Source organism: Centruroides vittatus, unplaced genomic scaffold, assembly GCF_030686945.1.
Source record: "Centruroides vittatus isolate TY-2023 unplaced genomic scaffold, ASM3068694v2 contig_620, whole genome shotgun sequence".
NCBI classification, from domain to species: Eukaryota; Metazoa; Arthropoda; class Arachnida; order Scorpiones; family Buthidae; genus Centruroides; species Centruroides vittatus.
The window spans coordinates 4,203,823-4,223,539 of record NW_027122381.1 but is presented as its reverse complement, the minus strand read 5'-3'; the positions used below and the strand labels follow the sequence as shown (position 1 = coordinate 4,223,539).

The window sequence follows — 19,717 nt, the reverse complement described above, 5'->3', positions numbered from 1 at the left end:
GAAGCTTAAATAGCACTATCCACAGTTCCAGCATGGGAGCTGCAATGAAGAGAGACTTCCACGTAAATAGTGATTCTTCAATCCCTACAACATCTTAGAAGTGAAGTTTGTAACCAAAGTGGATCAAATTTATCCTCAATTACTTGTTTAGCAAGCTCTGTTATACACCTATTATGTGCAACATCTTCGCAATACTCCACAAGACGGAGGCAGTGCATTCTGGAAGTCACTCTAATATATCAGCTTCAATCTACAATTAGTAAATTTTGTTACTTTTATATTTTAGTTTGGCAATTTTTATTAGTTTTATTTCTTTGAGTACCCTGGTTGTTAAAACTTTTGTAATTTATATATTTCAATTACCTTCCATGCTTCTGTACAAGAAACAATTTTGAAAAATGCTCTTTACCTTTTATATTCCATTTTTGAAATAGAGAAATTCTGTTCTCTGTGAATATCATCATCACCTGAAGGGAATAGTTATATACCATAGGTGGGGAACCTGCGGCCTCCGCGAGGTTCTTGTGCGGCCCTTTGCCACCTAGTACAAAATGGTAGAGTTCGTTTCAAACAACTATTGTACATCAACGCCATGACAGTTGCGCGAAAAATCCCGCCAAAGACAGTCATATTGTAACGTGACGTCAGAATACTAGTCTGTATGTTTATGTAATTTACATATCTAAAAGAAACAAATAATGTTCTATGTAATATTTATTTGAAAATAAATTAAAATTACAAAATACTATTTACAAAATTTGTCATACAATTCATTAGTCAGCTGATTGTCTTTGCAAAAAAAAATTTAAATTAGCGCTAGCAGCGCCATCTACCTTGTCTAAGAAGTAAACAAAACTCGGTTTCAGATCTCCCATTTGAGTGTCACACCTTGCTTTGGCTTCTCTGACTCGCATCTCTCAACGCTTCCCTGTTGCAATCTTCAGCAAACTGTAGTTAATAGTGCGTGCTTATAACAGTTACACGGTTTTATTGTATTTCTAGAAAGTATACACTTTGTTAAAGATATTATTTGATATTCGTTTTTTTATCCATCATGTCAAATAGTAAGAGAAGAAAATTAGGTGATGAAAACAGAACATTTAATGTAGAATGGAAGTTAGATTTTTTTCTTTACTGCCGAGAAAGATAAAATGATGTGTTTGTTGTGCAATACAGTTTTAAATACTTTAAAAAAAGCGAATGCAAATAAACACTATTTGACTCATAAAGAACAAATATTTCGCTTTAGAAGGTGAATCACGAAAAGCTGCACTTCAAAAGTTGAAAAATGAGAAGCATCATCAGCAGGCATCTTTTAGTGCCTTTGTAAATCAAAATTCCGCTGCAGTTGCTGTTACGTATAAAATAGCACATATACTTGGAAAAAGGGGCAAACCATTTAGTGACATTGAAATAATTAAAGAATGTATTGTTGAAGCAGTGAGTATGTTAGATCCAAGAAATGTCGACAAATACAAACAATTACCTCTTTCAAGAAGAACTGTAACAGATCGACAGCACGAATTAGCGCAAAATGTAACAGAGCAACTTCATACAATTATACAAAATGAAGATGTTTATTTTTCAATTGCTTTAGATGAAAGCACTGATAAAACAGATTCGGCACAAGTTTTATATTTTATTCGTGCTATAACTAAAGATTTTCAATGTTACGAAGAACTACTTGCGTTGGGTACACTAACTGGAAGAACTCGCGGAGCCGATATTTTCGAAAACTTCAAAGAAGTATGTAATAAATTACAATTGAATGTCAGTAATTTAGTCAGTGTCTGCACCGATGGCGCACCTTCCATGAGAGGCAAAAAAGAAGGATTCGTTGCTTTGTTAAAAAAGGAAAACTTAAACTTGAAAAAATTGATATCATTTCACTGCATTTTGCATCAGCAAAATCTTTGCGCAAAATCTACCATTTTGCAAGACACTGTGGATAGAACCATTGCCATTGTCAACTATATTCGCGTAAATGCAATGCGTCATCGTGAATTTCGGCAGATGCTCTCTTTAGATGAGGAAACGTATAGTGTTGACCTACCATACTACTGCAAGGTTCGCTGGCTATCAACAGGTCAGGTTTTGATAAAAGTTTTGTCTTTACGACGACAAATTTTAAACTTTTATCAAGAACAAGGAAAACAATGTGATCTATCAGATGAAGTATTTCTCAGAAACCTTGCATTTTTGTCTGATATGATGACAAAACAAAACAATTTAAATGTTTGCCTGCAAGGTGAAACGAGGTATATTTATGAAATGTGGCAAAAGATCCAAGCGTTTAGAAAAAAATTATCATTTTTCAAAACATTGCTTTGTCGATCGGAAATATCTGCACAACACTTCCCGGAGCTAGCTAAAATGTTAAATGAGCAGAACTGTGAAAATAAAATATTCGATGAATATGTAGGTGTCTTGGATTGTTTAATAGAAGAGTATACTAATAGATTTTCTGATTTTGACGAGCACACTCCTGCTACGAAACTGGCATTTGAACCACATTTAATAGATATATCCGAGGCTCCTGCAGAACTACAAATGGAGTTAATTGATTTAGGGGAAGATAGTATCATCAAATCCCTTTTTAACGCTAAAAAGGATCCCATAGAAATCTGGAAAAATGCTGTTGAATATCCATGCCTTCGAGAACATGCTCGCCGTTTACTTTCCTGCTTCGGAAGTACCTACTGTTGCGAGAAAACATTTTCTCTCATGTCAAAAATAAAAACAAATTTAAGAACGCAAATTACAGATGCACATTTAGAGAATCAATTAAAGCTGTGTGTTACGAAGCTTGATCCAAATATACAATTACTGTCAAACAAAAAACAAAGCCAAATAAGTCACTAACTTAGTGAATAAAAAAATATTTTTTATTGTATTTTTTTATAATATTTTTATATTATTTTATATGTATATTATATTTAAAATTTTGTAGTATTATATTTCATTTTTTCTATATAATGCAATAAATTGTTAAATCTATAGAAAAACTATAATAATTTCACAAAAGTCACTTTCTTAGGTCAATCAGCTTATGCGGCCTCTCTTATTGCTGCCTAATTTAAATGTGGCCTCTAATGGTAAAAAGGTTCCCCACCTCTGTTATATACTGTTGAAAGTACTTGCTTAAACAAACCTTTTCTGTAATGCTGATAGACAGTTGTGTTGTTAATTTTGTAACATTACTTGACATTAATGTTTTTATATTTTATAAATCTCCTGAGGTAATTACAATTAGATGGTATGGATTATATCACTTGATACATTGGCTTGAGATAGACTCTTGTAATTATTTTCTTATAAATTAGCTCAATTTCCAGGTGTAAGAACTGGATTATTGCATTGCTGGACTGAGCTAAAGCTACGGTTCAGCAATAGTTGTTGTTAAATACTCACAGGAGATCATCTAATTTAGGTTTGTCTTTCCGAATAATAAAAATATTGTCCATTAATCTTGCATACAATTATATGCACGGAAGGAAGTTCCTTACGGCTTGCTGTTCAGTAAAACATGAAACCAATTCACATAAATCACCAGAAAGGTAATAACTACATTGATTTATGTAGCATCATCAAAGCTTAGAATGCTCTGCATTTCAAATGTTTAACTTCAAATTTAAGTAAAGAAGTTAAAAATTTCTTTTATCAAACAGACAAGCTCATTTTAAAAGTAAACAATTATTTGTAACCCAAATGGCCAAAAACATTTGTTTTTCTTTCATTTATGCAATGTTCAGTAAATATCAGTACTAGTAATAGTACGTAAATTTTTATTTACGTAACCAGTCGTTTAATTCAAATTTATGCATGTCCAAAACAGATAATCCATTAAAAATTATTAACCAAACCACAAACAGTATCTAGGAAACATAGGTTTCCGTTTTAGATCTCAAGTAGCTTTGGATCCCAAAATCCTAAGAGAAGATGGAATGTCTTGAAAAACATTTGACCCTACATCTGTTTAATACAGGGTCATTATTATCAAAACAGACTTTGTAAATCATAATAATTTATTACTTAATTATCAGATAAGAAAGTCTCATTTACTTACTTCGGCCGCACCAACACGACACGGATCGGAATCGGCCTTTTCGTCGGAGAACGTTCGCCATTCCGAACCGACGTCGATCACTCTGAAACACAACAAAAACATACTACAGATAAATACATTATAAAATTCATGTAATATAAACAACATCTTTGAAATGCCAGTAATAAAGTATTACTGACATTTCAAAGATGTTTATATTATATTAAGGATACAAATTTTTGCTCATTAGTGATGGGATAATTATCAATTTTTATACATTAAGCAGTTAATTATGTCAAAATTGGATAAATCTAATTCAATGACTTCTGTCTTCATAAATTGTTGAATTGAAAAAATTTGAGTCTTGATCTCCAACTTTTAGAAAGAAAATTGCACAGTGCCAATTTAAAAAAACTGCCCCTACTAAGGTTTCTCCAATGGAAACCCGGGATCCCAACTGTTTTCTAACCCAGGAAATTTTCTCATTCCGGGAAATACCACAAATTTAAAAATTCACTTTTTTCTTATTTTGTGCTAAAATCGAATAAATTTTGCAAATAGAAAGTATAATTAACCCATAAACTGTCAGAATAATTTGTATTTATTAATTTTAAGCCTACTTATTAGTTTTTTTAAATTTCTGCTTGTTATGGAATGTCACAGATTGTTAACAATCAATATATAGCCTATTTGTGACAGGACTCTGAAAATTCTTTACATGTCAGAACCTGTAATATCTGGAATAAATATGCTTATGCCGTCTTAATTTTTAACCATGCCGAGTAGCTCGAATAACTGCATTATGCCAGGTTGTGCAAATTGGGCCAGGATACAAACAAGTACGAAGTTTTTCTTCATAAACCCGATTACTAAAGCAAACGAACTGCCGAATTATAGGGCTGTAAGCTCGATGCCACTATTACAGCAGCCAAGGTAGACATATCAAGAAAACTAGAGAGCAAAAGACATATTGTAAGACATCTCGAAAACAAACTAGAATCTTTCGGGCTACAGATGAAAAAAAAACAAAATCCGTCTTCTCTTAAATGCATTAAAGACCATTCCACTCACATCAATTGAAACAAAAAGGGAATTCTCGATAGCAGGACTTTTCGTTAGTAAAATAAGAATCAAATTGAGTGATCGGAGTATTGACCATCTTTGCTTTTTAAAATCTTAAAAAATTTACAATAATATTTTGTATTATGTTTTATTTAAAAAACAAAAATACCTTCTAAGTTAGAAGTTTGATATAAGTTCTTTTTTTTCTTTAAATTTTCGAATCAATTCAAAGGCATTTTTGTTGTAAGCAGTTTTCAACAAACTGTAATAAATTTTTTCTATTTGTGAAAATTTCTACATAATTCAGAAGTAATTTTGAATTATGTAGAAATACATAATACGGGACAAGCAAAAGACCGAGAAATGAGAAACCCTAGCCCCTACTATGGCTGAAGTCACACTTGTCAAATATATTTTATTATGTAAAAGTCAAAAATTCTATCTTCAGATGTTTCAAACTGACAAGGGCATTACCCAAGGCTGTTTCTTAGGTCCACTGCTTCATAACATATACATAAATGATTTATTTCAATACATGTAAGACGATACTGTTATTATATACGTAGACATTACCATAATCACTTGTTCTCGTACACAGGCTTCCTACTCAAATTTTTGTTGTGCTAAATTTGTTAAAACCAAGGATATGTAATAGTGATTTCCGACTCCAAAAGACAATGTGAACGACACACGGAATGCTAGGTGGCCGTGGATCGGAGGTGCCACCCTCTATGTAAACTGCCTATCGTAGACGAAAAGGCTATAGATGTGAATCGTAAGGCTGCAGTTCTTAAGAGGAGTAAAATTTATGCACAATACAGGCAAACTTTGTTCGAACCACTGACGTATAGAATCTCGCAATTCACTTTGTCCATGCATCGATTGAATTTATAGGTAGTATGATGACTTTTTTATTTTTCGTTTCTGGTCCAAGAGTAGGAAAAGTAACCAAAAGCAGGAAAAAGGTAAATAGCAAATTTTTGTTTTAAAAATGATTTAGTTTTAGAAAAAGTTTAAATATAGGTGCGTTTAGGTTATTGTCGACGGTCGCCATTTTGTATACCTAGGTTCACATTAACCATCTAAATATCTTAATCTTTGTTATAATTACTTTTGCGTGAGCAACATCTGGCTCATCTGCTAGTTTTTTTTATAAAACTTGTCTCTACCCTCAAAATTAAGCTTGAGTTCTAATATGAGAACAGAGAGGAAAGGAAATCTTACAAAATTTGAAGATGAGATTTACTATGCACTGGAAAAATAAATCACATTGGCCACTCTTCAAGTTTGGATGTTAAAATGGCAATAATGCATTATCCAGACATTATCCAAAATACAACATTGATTGTCACGACATTGTCATTAACCAAGTTTTGGTAGAGCGTTTATTTTCTGCTCTTAAAATTATTAAATATAATTTAAGAGCTTCGGTGAATGCTGACTTAATAGAAGCGATTCTTTTTGTAAGGAGTAAATCAGTTTATAACAGAGATGAAAAATAATAAATTAATCAACATGGCAAAATAAGCAACCTCTTTTTCACCAGTATAAATGTTATATTTCTCATTCTTGACTTAGTTTAATGTATCTGTATACTTATATATTACCCAATATACTCGTATATTATATACTGTACAATATTTTTATTAAACTGATTTGTTTGTATAAGAATGTATTTACTATTTTTATTCATACATGTGTGGGTACCAACAGAGGTACGACTTCGTCCTACCTCTTGTTGTTGGCAAACAGGTCAATGACCGGCACACGTGTCGAGGATGGCTGGTTTCCGCTTCGGAAGTAACGGTCCTGCTGGGTCGGGATTTAATTCGTCGGGTCGAGTGAAGGAGGTGGGTGTGTTCGTCGGTAAGGCATTGCGATATATGAGTAAGGGATTCCACTTAACAACAAAACAAATACAGTAGAGCATTGATTATCCGACTCAATTGGGAACTGAGGTTGGTCGGATAACTGAAAAAACAGATAACCGAAAAGTATGAAAAAATACATTATTAGTATAGTGTATTAGTATATCCCATGTAATAAGCATATTAGTGTATCGCTATTAACCTACTTCACGTTGAATTTTCATCGATGTTAAGCCTAACAACATTTTTTTTTAAATAATAACCATCGTTAAATTATTTCTTTATTTTGCACAAAATAAATACAGAAATGAAGAAAAATAGAAAATTAAGCCTGGCTTAAATACTGGCCTCCCTTTCAAGGTCGAGCCAGTGTTGCCAGCTAAAACACCAAAAATTTAACAAAAATAATATTAAAGTAGCCAAGACATAGCCAAATATTGTAGCACCACATCACTAGCAGACATTTGAATTTGCCGACTAGAACGTGGTCGGTTAACCGATGTGACGGTTGATCGGGGGTCGGATAATCGATGCTCTACTGTATTATTAGATAACAAATTAGGTTACAAATGTCTAACTTGGGTCTAGTTTCCTAACACACGTGGGCGATCCGAGAGTTTACATTAGTTCTTTATCATACCTCTACGATTCCTCGTACGAAGCGGCAGATCTTCAACAAAATTAAAGAGAGAGACTTCTAAGGTCATTGGGTGATCGGTCAAGCAGATGATTCCAGTTCTGGAGGGTCGTCTCGGCGAGTTGCTCAAAGGTTTCTTTCTTCGACTCACTTTCGGCAGCCTCTTCTCGGACGCTCTCGACCCCCTCGGTCTGTCGGGCTCTCCCTTTTATCCCCCGAGTCACATTATCTTGTTACGCCAATCGTGAAATTTAGCGTCTAATTCCCCGTGACACATTCAATGTGTTTCCTCGAGGAAAGGAAACAACTTCGGGAGAAAGGAAATGTATCATCCTCCGATCCTATGACTAACAAAAAAAAGGGAAATCGAGGGGAAAACAAAGAAAAAGGTATTTTTTTGTTTCCAGTCAGTCAGGCCCTCACACATGCATACCAAATACCAATGCCGATGCCATCATCAAACAAGTCAATAAACGTGAACTTATATATTCAGTAGATGTGTCAAATTTTAATGTTTAATTAATTTTTTTAAATTGTTTTATTTTGTATTTTTTTAAAAATAATCAGAATCGTCATCATTATTACTTTCCTGGCTGTTATACAGCATAGGCCTATAACAAAGGAAAAGAATGACGATCAGTCAAAAAAATGACACTCAGATTTTTACTCTTTTGGACTCGGGAAGCCTCAAAACGTAGAGAAGTGCAAACAGATGTTAGAATGTGTACCAACCATTTCAAGCTTAATAACTCCTGCGTTAAAGCATCCAACTCCAATTCAAAATTGTGCCTCCCATACAGTTAGCATTCGTACATACAGGAAAAAAGAAACTGAATCTTTTGCATATCTCGACATTTTGAGGTGTTCCGAGTCCAAAAAATGCAAAAATTTGGGGCGGGATCATTTTTGAAAGATTGCTACACTTTTCCTCTTTTATATATAACAGAGGAAAAGTGTAGCAATTATACTGCCGACCTCAAAAACGCCCGTATAATCAGAATGTCACAACACACGGACCAACTCAGAACGCTGGAGACCCTAGAGATATATAAAGCGGGTTTGCACAACACGTGCATCAACTACAAGGATGCAATCAACATCTCGCAAGCATGGAAATTTTGCTATGAGGGAATCCCACACCCACAAATAACTTAATATTGCATTAATTGTTTTAAATTTAAAAAGCGGTGAACGTAAATAGTACGCAGGCGTAGATAATAGATAATAGCTCGTGCATAATGTTCCATTTTTATCTTCCAATTTCTTTGATTTCAAAAATTGGAATAGAACTCGCTTTGGTTTCTTGGTTCCATTCATGGGCATTTGAAACTACCTTTGTGCTGTGCCTGATGAAGACCCCGAAGGGGTTGAAAACGTTAGCAGTTGTATATAAAAACACTGGATTGTCAAGGTTTTTCGTGTAAGAAAGAATTAAGTTTCATCCAGTCTACAGGAAGAAGTATAGTTGTTATATACAACAGCCAAAAAAAGTAAAAATTATCATATTGACTCATTACTCAGAGAAATATTTTAGCTTTGGAATAAAAAAAGTTTTTACATTCTATCTTTATTAGAACTATATGTATTGATGCTAATATTCTGAGGTCACATGATTATGTCAGAATTTTTGGGCCTACTTTGTTAACAAGTCCACCCCTGGTCAAAGTTGGAGTCGGAGTCGAATCGTAAGAAAAAGTCGGAGTTGGAGTCGGAGTCATGTAAAAATCTACCGACTCCACAGGTCAAAAATAAATCCACATCAAATTTAATACATCACCACAATCTATCTTACATGATTTCAAACATACAAAGTTTTCATGTCATTATCTGCTTTATTTCCTCATGTTTAATTTCCAATTTGTATGTTTTTGATATACTTCCTCAATTTACTCATTTAATTACTATTTCTTACTATGTATCTTAAATATTGAAATCATTAAGTGTTTTAGGTTTTACTCCATCAGATATACCTGATACCATATTACTTTCTAGGCTTTTTCTGCACGTATTAACCAGTATTTACCTGTACATATCCATTGATTTTACAGCTTCATTTTTTATCTTTACTTTTAAAACATATGTGCATCTTATATACTTGGTTGATGCAAAACTTTCTGGAATTTTCTAGACCTCTGTAGAATATCTGAAGTTCTCTGATATCAGTTTCTTATGAGGTACTATACATGAATGATGGATGTTGAGATGCACAATCACAAGTAAAAAGATATTCTGTGGCAATATAAACTTTTTAAATATGTTGAGTTTTTCAGCTCTTTCTTGTGATCAAATTTGCATGTGCACTTTAGAATTATCAATTTTGTATAAAAAAAGGCCAAATCTTATTGCCATGTAGTGCAATGGTTTGGCAAGAATTTTGTCTCTAAGTCTACAATCTGTGATTGGTTCGACGAATTTAAATTTATCAAACCGATGTGAAGGTGGAGATGAACTGTAGTCGGTAAGATTTTCTGTCCCATGACGAGCTGTGGCAGCCAGCATAAGTCGACCCATGCCCGCCATGCAACAAACGAGCAACAGACTTGGCTGTGACCGATCCAATGTGGTTTGTCATTTACGTGCCATTGGAAAAGTCTGCAAGATCAAGATTTGAATTTCTCACAGTCTGAATAAAAAACTTATTATATGGAGGCATGCATTAACCTATTCCATGTTGAAATATTTCTCCGATGCATGTTGCTTCGTGTTGAAGTTTTGTCGATGTTAAGCCTAACAAAAATTACATGTTTTAGAAAATAATAATCATGTTAAAAAACAAAAACCGTAATGTTTCCAGCAATAAAAACTATTTAATAATAACGTTTTCGACTGTTTTAAACAGCCATCATCAGTTACAACGAACTTAAACAAAAAAGAATGCAGAAAAAATAGAACACAAGCAATACAAATATTTAAAATTCAAAAATAATTCCAAAGTAAAAAATGCCGTCGTATATTAGAAACTAACAAAACTGCGCATGCGCTAAATATCGTAGTAAGAATAAAAATAAAAACAAATAACAAAAATACTTCCGCAAAAATATTTCTATTACAAGAAAAGAAACGTTATGCATTTCGGTAAAACGACTTCCATGCCGTGGATAAAGCATCTGCATCCCTATGGTTAATGCAACCCGTGTTAACGTGGGCTTTGTATATTTCCAGCTTTTCTAGATGTTTCAGCATTTGTTTGTTGGTCGTGGCCCTAATAATAGATGCTTTGTCCCAATGAACGTCGACATCTTGATGCTTAGCGAAAGCTGCTAGCACAGTAGAATCTAAGCTCTTATTGATGGAGTATCTATGCTCCTTAAGCCTCTGCTTTAAATGTCTCATAGTTGCACCAACGTATACCAGATCTGTGTTAAATCGGCGATCTTTTAAAGGTATAGAATATACCCCCGTCTTAAAACTCTGGTTTTCTTTCTTCTTGTCGTTTCTTAATAATCGATATACTGTAGGATTACGTCGATACAACACCTTCATGTTGTTATTTCTGGCTACTTTCTTAATCATCGTGTGCAAGAATGGAAAATAATTGAGAATCACTTTTCTTCCTTGATTCATAGGAGGAAGCTGCCGATTTTTTGCCTTCCGAAATTTGTCGATAAGCCCATCAATCTCCTTACCCCGATATCCGTGTTGTAATGCTGTAGTGCGGATGTAACCTAACTCCTTGTAGGTGTCAATAACACTGGTGCAATGTGTGTGAGCACGTTTGATCCAGGCATGAAAAGCTGCATACTTAAAATTCATAGGATCGAAAGAATTTTTTGGTATAATAATGGGCTGATAGCTGGGTTTTCTATAAACGTCCGTCCATATTTGACCCTCCTTGCATGTGATTGAAAGATCAAGGAAATTTACATTAGAAGCACTTTCTTGGTCCAGCGCTAAAGTCAAACCATACGGGTTTTTGTTGATTTCTTGAAGGAACTGCAGAGCGCTACTATTATTTTTCCAAAGGATGAAAACATCATCAACATATCTTGCATATAAAACGATTTGATGTTGAAAGAAGGGTATGACTTTGTTTTCCAAGCGACGTAATACAAGCTCACATAAAATAGAGGACATAGGGCTCCCCATAGGCACCCCTCTTTCTTGCAAATATGTTTCATCTTCAAATTCGAAAAACGGATATCGGGGTAAGGAGATTGATGGGCTTATCGACAAATTTCGGAAGGCAAAAAATCGGCAGCTTCCTCCTATGAATCAAGGAAGAAAAGTGATTCTCAATTATTTTCCATTCTTGCACACGATGATTAAGAAAGTAGCCAGAAATAACAACATGAAGGTGTTGTATCGGCGTAATCCTACAGTATATCGATTATTAAGAAACGACAAGAAGAAAGAAAACCAGAGTTTTAAGACGGGGGTATATTCTATACCTTTAAAAGATCGCCGATTTAACACAGATCTGGTATACGTTGGTGCAACTATGAGACATTTAAAGCAGAGGCTTAAGGAGCATAGATACTCCATCAATAAGAGCTTAGATTCTACTGTGCTAGCAGCTTTCGCTAAGCATCAAGATGTCGACGTTCATTGGGACAAAGCATCTATTATTAGGGCCACGACCAACAAACAAATGCTGAAACATCTAGAAAAGCTGGAAATATACAAAGCCCACGTTAACACGGGTTGCATTAACCATAGGGATGCAGATGCTTTATCCACGGCATGGAAGTCGTTTTACCGAAATGCATAACGTTTCTTTTCTTGTAATAGAAATATTTTTGCGGAAGTATTTTTGTTATTTGTTTTTATTTTTATTCTTACTACGATATTTAGCGCATGCGCAGTTTTGTTAGTTTCTAATATACGACGGCATTTTTTACTTTGGAATTATTTTTGAATTTTAAATATTTGTATTGCTTGTGTTCTATTTTTTCTGCATTCTTTTTTGTTTAAGTTCGTTGTAACTGATGATGGCTGTTTAAAACAGTCGAAAACGTTATTATTAAATAGTTTTTATTGCTGGAAACATTACGGTTTTTGTTTTTTAATAGATTATCTTTCCAGTATTGGTTTAATAATAATCATGGCTATTGTATCATCCAAAATTATTTTTTATTTCATGCAAGCAAAATAGACATATTAACAAATGTAAAAATAAAAATAATTATATTTCAGAAGTTAGTTTTAATATAAAAATTATAACAACTAGCGACATCTAGTGTCAAAAACGTTCCAATGCAGAAACAAGATATAGCAGGTCCACCGAGCAAGGTCATTACGTTTCGACCCGAGATATTTCGGGAAAACAACGGGACAGGTTAAACTTCTCTCTAAGAAGCATTCTTACACTTGACTTGATATCATCATTAGAGATAAAAATGATGTCTCTACATCAACATGAAGCACAATAGATTGTGCACAAACATTGGTCAAGCAACACAAGCCACACCGAAACCGAAATTTTATCAGTACAAGGTTGTGCTGCGTATTTGGTAAAATATTTGCAGAATTGTTATCGTACCACTATAACTTCCACAATTTACCGAACTTGGCTGCAATGTTTGGCCAATGCTAGCCAAACTAAGTTGCCACAGGTAAACACTGTGTCACTTTCTTCATGAAATGCAAGGCCACATGTATCAAGGTTGACTCATCTCAGCCAGTAGGTTCTCTCATACAACCCAGGCATTGCACCATCCAACTATCAGCTCTTCTGCTCCTTACAATACTTCTTGCAAGGAGAGCAGGTCTCTGACAAGATGAAAATTGCACTTGCAGAGTTCGAGTGAAAACAGCTAGTTTTATTCGGCAAGAATCCGTGACCTGCCCAATCAATGGAATTTCTTCCATTAATAATTGAACATAATAACAGTTATTTTCTTGAATAAACTGTTTTTTTTTAATTAAATATTTTACTATAAAAATCTAAAGAATTCCAGAAACTTTTGCTCTGTCCCTATATTATTAATTTTTTTCTTTTTAATTAAAGTTGTTTGTTTGTTTTGTCAAGTGGAAAAAGTTTCTTTCTTACAGCTACCTTGTTTATGAATTCTTTATTTTATTTAAAAAATAAAAAGTTGCTTTAAATTGAACATAAAACATTTTTAAGATTTTTTTTTTGTACTATTGACTTTGAACATTATGAAAAAGTTATTTCTAATTCTACATTCTAAATTATTGTTCACATCATATGTTATTCTATTTGTAATTAAATTACAAAAGAGTCACCTGTCACCGACCACCAAACCACAGTGAGGACAAATCATGTCGCCGGCACGGTAATCTTCGATCAACACCGCGTCGGGATGCTCGGGACACACTACTTTCGCCATGGAATTCCTGAAAATATTGAAATTTTATTGTCCTAATAGAAAAATTTAAATGATTTCTTCATTTTATATTATTACTAGCAGACGAGCCCGACGTTGCTCGGACAAAAAGTAACGGTAGCGAAGATACGATTATTAGATTATAGCTTATCTTACCCGTTTTCACAGGGTGCAAGAACTATGATAACCTTATTTGAATAAAATGATTAATTTTAAATTCTAAAATCTAAGAAAACTTGTTTGGAACATTATACTTCAAATTTGGAACAAATTCAAATATTCATTCAAATTCATTTATTTTGGATTTATTATTTTCAGGTTATCCAAACAGTGGAAATGATTAAAATATTTATTAATTTCCAAAATTTATAGTATATGTGCCACTACTTACTACCCTTCATTATTATTTACACTTTATACTGACTAAAACTAACTCTCTCCTCCTTTTCCTTGGTAGAGTTGAATTTCCAAAAATCCCTTCTTAATGTGCATTCTCATGACATACCCTACTAAAACAGTCAAAAATGCAAAACGTCGCAACTAAAATAGTACAATAGAAGCCAAGTTCTTCAAGGTAAATCCTTAACTCTTTACCTCTTCCCTGCAGGGATTTCCAGAAATTTTTTATTAGAGTGCATTCTCATGGTGTACTCTACTAAAGCACAGTTTAAAATATAAAATTGCATCTAACATAGTACAGTAGAAGCTGTTTCTTAGGATAAGCCTTAATCCTCTCCCTCATCCCTGTGGGGGGAATTTCGAAAAATCCCTTTATAGTGTACATTCTTGTGAGGTACCCTAACTGTGTATCAAATTTCAACTCCTAACTGTTTGGGATATGCACTTTATCATCATCATCAACCCATCTCGATTATATTATAAGATAAATGGCACCTGCATGCACGTGTATAAGGTATTTGAAGAAAGTGTATATATTTCAATGCATACTCTAAAGTACAACAAATATGTCAATTAAAAACAAGAAAATTGCATTTTCAATTGATAATAAATACAAGTGATACCTCACACTTCAAACTCAAACTGCAAAAGTTCAAATGATTCTTTAAAGTTTGAATAGCACACAGTGAAAAAAAACTACATTTGAAGCATAAATGTGCTATTTTGTGCCTAAGTCCTCTCTTGCAATTTGTTCGTATGTTTTTTCACAATAGTGCTTTTTTTTGCTTTTTTGTTGGTGTATTTGGTTATATATATTGTTGTTATTCATCAATTAACAATTTATTCCTGCAATTTTTCTTTGTCGACAGCTTTGGGTGTCCCCATACATTTTGTATCCTTTAGTTAAGAGTTTCCCAAACAGAATTTTAACCCACATTTGACATATTCAAAGTTTAGGCACATCATCTGCATATACACTATAAATTTTTTTTGCTGCTTTTACAGCATTGTATCCTTTTCAAAACTCACAAACCATAAATTAACTGGTATACTTTTTATTCAAAAACAATTTGACGTGTTTTTATCCAAAATGTGAACTACGAAGCTTAAAGTTGGAAAAATTACAAAACTTCCTATGGATAAACTTAAAAGTGTTGTTCTTGTCATCCCAGTAATAATTTTATTAAATGTGTTATTTTTATGAAGGTTTGTGCAAGCACCAGAAAGTAATCTGTAACACTTACTTCTAACCAAAACCAAAACGGTGCGTAATTTGACAAATACGTCTTTCGCTAACGTTTTCGAATCGACGGTTCTTCTTCGGGTGAAAAACCGACAAAACAAAATAAAATTTGATGAAACAAATCTTTTTTTCGAAAGAATTCTGAAATGGAATTTCAGAGGAAGCCCGTGCGATCGTCGTCATTGCCTGCGCTGTCGAGAAATATAACTTTTGCCTTGTCATGTATCATATATAAGAGTTTGCCATGCTATTGATAAGGATACTTCATCCTTACTGTTGATACAATTTTCCCTTTGAGCTGTTTTATGTATTTAAATTGCTTCCATTAAGCACAGATTGTGTTGTTTATTGAAATTTTTTTATGCATATGAATCTGTGCTCTACCCATCAATGCTTTTCCCATTTGCTATCAATTTTTTGGCAAACTTTAATTTTCTGTTTTATGTTTTAAAGCAAATTCAAAATTTGGTACATCTCCCATTTCTCGAACGACATATGCAATAACGTGTTAGACTTCTAATTCTTCATATTTTCGATCCATGCCTCAAAAAGAGCCCTCTGGGAAATCGAGACATCATTCCATTAAAAACAAAGAAAAAACTTTAATGTGCAAAGCTTCTTTTATAATTTACATCCAGAAATATTGACTTTCATATCCATATAGTCACAAAGAGGAATTAACCAAAATACTAAACTAAAACCTTAGGTAAACTCCAAAAAGAACTTTTACATCAAATAAAAATAGCTCCCCTCTTCAAAAGATTTCTTTGGGTCTACAAAATTTCATTTTAAAGAAGTACAACCACCAACGATAAAAATCTGTGTAAGTTCATCCAAGTTTACCACTTAATACCAAATGTAGTAATAAAAACAGATTGCCTCATACTCCAACGGTGGACAAAATAAATCGTAAAGTTTTCGACGCAATACGACAGGCCTTACTCAAAGAAAGGTTAGGTTCTTAAAAATGTTGGAAATTTCTAAAGCCAACCAGAAATTATTTTGTATGACTACAAGGATGCGGGCAACTTGCGTTCTTACACGAAATGTAACCCGGAATCGGTCGTCTAATTATTTTTGTGTATATTAATTGTTATTTTTATTTGTTTGTTTATTGGTCCTCAATAGTTACAATAGCGTTCTCTTTAGAAATCCTCGTAATTTTTAAATTATTTCCGTCGAATTCGAAATTCTCGTTCTCTTATTTTAAACGCTGTAATTGACCAAGCAAGGCCTATTGTATTATGTCAAAAACATTATGATTTATTACATCAACTGCTGGAGTACAATGTGGTCTGTTTTCTTACTGTTTCTTATTCTCAGGTTAGATCTTATTTATTTATTACGAAATGTAGTTTGCCATTAATTGTTAATTACATGTGGTGCTGTCCATGGTCGAATCGACTATAGAAGAAAAATAGAGAAAAAATGGATCTATTGTACAACACATAAAAATACCATTCATTTTATTATTATTTTAAAATGAGGCATATTTAATAGACATATCAAAAATACACATTCCGGGTGACCCACATATAAAGTGCTATAAACAAAAAAAATAAAATCACAGGTTTACTTACCGACCGTACCCCCGTTCGAGACACCATTATTTAAACTAGAGAGCCCCGTGCATACAAGGTGTGTCACGTCACCCTACTCCGCAGTCTTTCTGTCACGTGACTACACCTCGATCATTTCCAAACAGCTTATTTTCCTTGTGGAAGAACCAGTTCTTGTTGGTATCTACTTTTTTTGCACTAAACTTTGAGGGATCGTGTGATAGAGTAATGCCATCTTATTATTAACATACAATTACCTCTGTTATGATTTCGAACAGCCCACGGACCACAGTTTGACAAACTTTGCTTAGTTATTCTTCCGTAACACCGTAACATTCTATGCCCAAATCAGAGTTAAGATTTTACGACGACGATTTCTTTTTTGATATTAACTCCATAAAAACAGGACAAACAAAATAATAAATAACCAAATTACTTGAAAATTCAGATTAAATGCTTGTAACTATAAATTTATTATCTAAATTTACAAACAATCTCTTTACATTTTAAAATTAGAGATTAAATTAAAGTTATATAACAATAGTATATGTTACTGTATGTAAGATGTGTGACTAATACTACGTAAACAACTGTATTCTATTTCCAAACAGAAAAAGAGAGATTTTTTCAGTTTGGAAATAAAATATTTTATAACAGACAATACACGTTAGAGAAACACTTCCCCTACACGGCGTGTTCACGCACCAGTTTTTTTCATTCTAATACCCGGCAGACCAATACTTTGGCAAAATTAAATAAAAATCCGGGCTCCGGTCGGCGGTTCGAATAGCGTCGCGTCGCAAAGTTCGATCGGCGGCAAGCTCGGAGTTAGCCCGCCAAGTTTTTAATTTCTTCTGCCACGTATTTATCGGTCTGTTAAGAATTTGCTAGCAAGTAGTTAGAATAAGAAAAATACGTTAACACACACTCCAATAACGATCTTGTTACTTTCGTAATACGAAAAAGCACAGATAACGGGGTAAAAAAACTCACTTATCACTCAGAGCACGAGAAACAAAACCAAAGTACACGGGTAGGACCGAAGTCGAAAACGAGAAGTACAAGAATAGCGACGAAGGCCAACGGCGACATTTAACTCGGACCCCGTTAGCGCCCACGGAGCAAAGGTCCAAAAGCGAAACGTAGCCTATTTTATTTTCGTTTACGTCGGACCGGGCCAGCCCAAATTGTTTGGCGAGCCACTTCGATCACGCATAACATTACGGCGGGCCACAATTTAGGCAAACACGCTTTTAAAAAAGTAAAACAAACTAAATGAGATTTTATTGTTATACCAAGAGTTCGTACTCATACTTGCGCATTATAATAACGACACATGCAAATTTTCGTTTATTTAAGTGTTTTGGTATACACATAACGGGAAACAAAAGTTCTAATAGATATAAAATATCGCACAATTTAACGTGACGGGCCGCGGGTTGGCCAGGCCTGGTTTACATTGTATATACTGTACATATCGACATATTCGTACACATTGTTAATGTATAAGATATTGTACTTAGAAGCAAGCTGATTTTTACGTTATTAGATATATCGATTGACTCGACGACATAAAACATAAAATTTATTATTTCAATTTATTCACTTTTGACGTTAGAAACCACTACGATAAAACGTCTGGCTTACCGCCATAATTCTATTACGACACGGAGTACGGGGGCAAATATCGGTCTGCCCCTCTGTCGTCCATAACCAAAATACCCAAGCGTCCGCGCCCCGAGAAGACGAGGCACGTCGAAACTTTTAACCGCTTACCTGTCGTCCCGGTCTCAACAATTGCCAAACGGATCCGGATTTCTTCCCCAGCGCAAATTCGTCGGGAACGGACACACGTCGGTCGCACGGTCACCTAGCACCACGACTTTCCGGCCGGCCGGTGGCGTCCTCTACCGACCGAAAACACCCCGGTAGGAGAACGTCGAGAGCACAGGCGTCTAGCATCCCAGCGATCATTAGTTCTAAATTATGCCGGTACGGCCAACAGCGAGAACTGGATTTGTATCGGTTTCGGGTCGTAGTTACATAGAAATTTTTCGGGGCGACACGTTTAATAAGAGCTATAAGCGAAAACTCATCGGATTACTTACCGACTCGGCAAGGTGGAATCCGCCATTGCTTAACCTTGTTCACATCGCGGAGTAGCACGTTGGACGGCGGACGCTTACAGTTCGTGTCACGTGACCACCTCGGTCCGATGGCGTCGGTTACGTGACTACAGCTCTGACGTATTTTCGGTCAACTATGTCACGTGGTAAAGCAAAGACGTCGTAAAGTGCGTTCGTTAATAGCGGTCGTTTGTAGACATAGAGAGGTTTCGTGTCGACATCACGAGTGACGTCATGAGATGCGCAATTGTCCAGCGCCATCTTTGTGAGTCTTTGTGACTCGTTTACGTTTTGTGTGTGTTCACGTGCGCTTTAACTGGAGTTTTTGTGTTGTTTTATTCGTCGCGAATATCACTATGGTGATTTGTTGCGTAATTGGGTGTAACGCTAGTTCACTCGAGAACAAAGGAACATCATTTTTTAAAATTCCCGGCATTATTTGTCATCGAGGATCCCAAACTGAGGAGCTTTCACGACGAAGGCAAACTGCA

The 19,717-nt window shown here is 34.6% G+C and overlaps 1 protein-coding gene across 2 annotated transcripts in view; it reads right to left on the bottom strand.

Annotated features, from left to right (window-relative positions):
- The window catches only part of TfIIB (transcription factor IIB), an 82,669-nt gene extending 63,360 nt beyond the window's left edge, over positions 1–19,309 (bottom strand). The window contains exons 1-3 of one of the 2 annotated variants that reach the window (XM_067275461.1): positions 19,209–19,309; positions 13,799–13,909; positions 4,067–4,148 (exon numbers count right to left, since the gene is read on the bottom strand). In XM_067275461.1, coding sequence (XP_067131562.1) covers positions 4,067–4,148; positions 13,799–13,909; positions 19,209–19,234 — 219 coding nt within the window. In that variant the 5' untranslated portion in view covers positions 19,235–19,309. Of the gene's footprint in view, positions 1–4,066; positions 4,149–13,798; positions 13,910–18,876; positions 18,996–19,208 lie in introns of those variants that run through there. The other variant, XM_067275462.1, reaches the window with a different exon arrangement.
- Between the last annotated feature and the right edge of the window lie 408 nt (positions 19,310–19,717).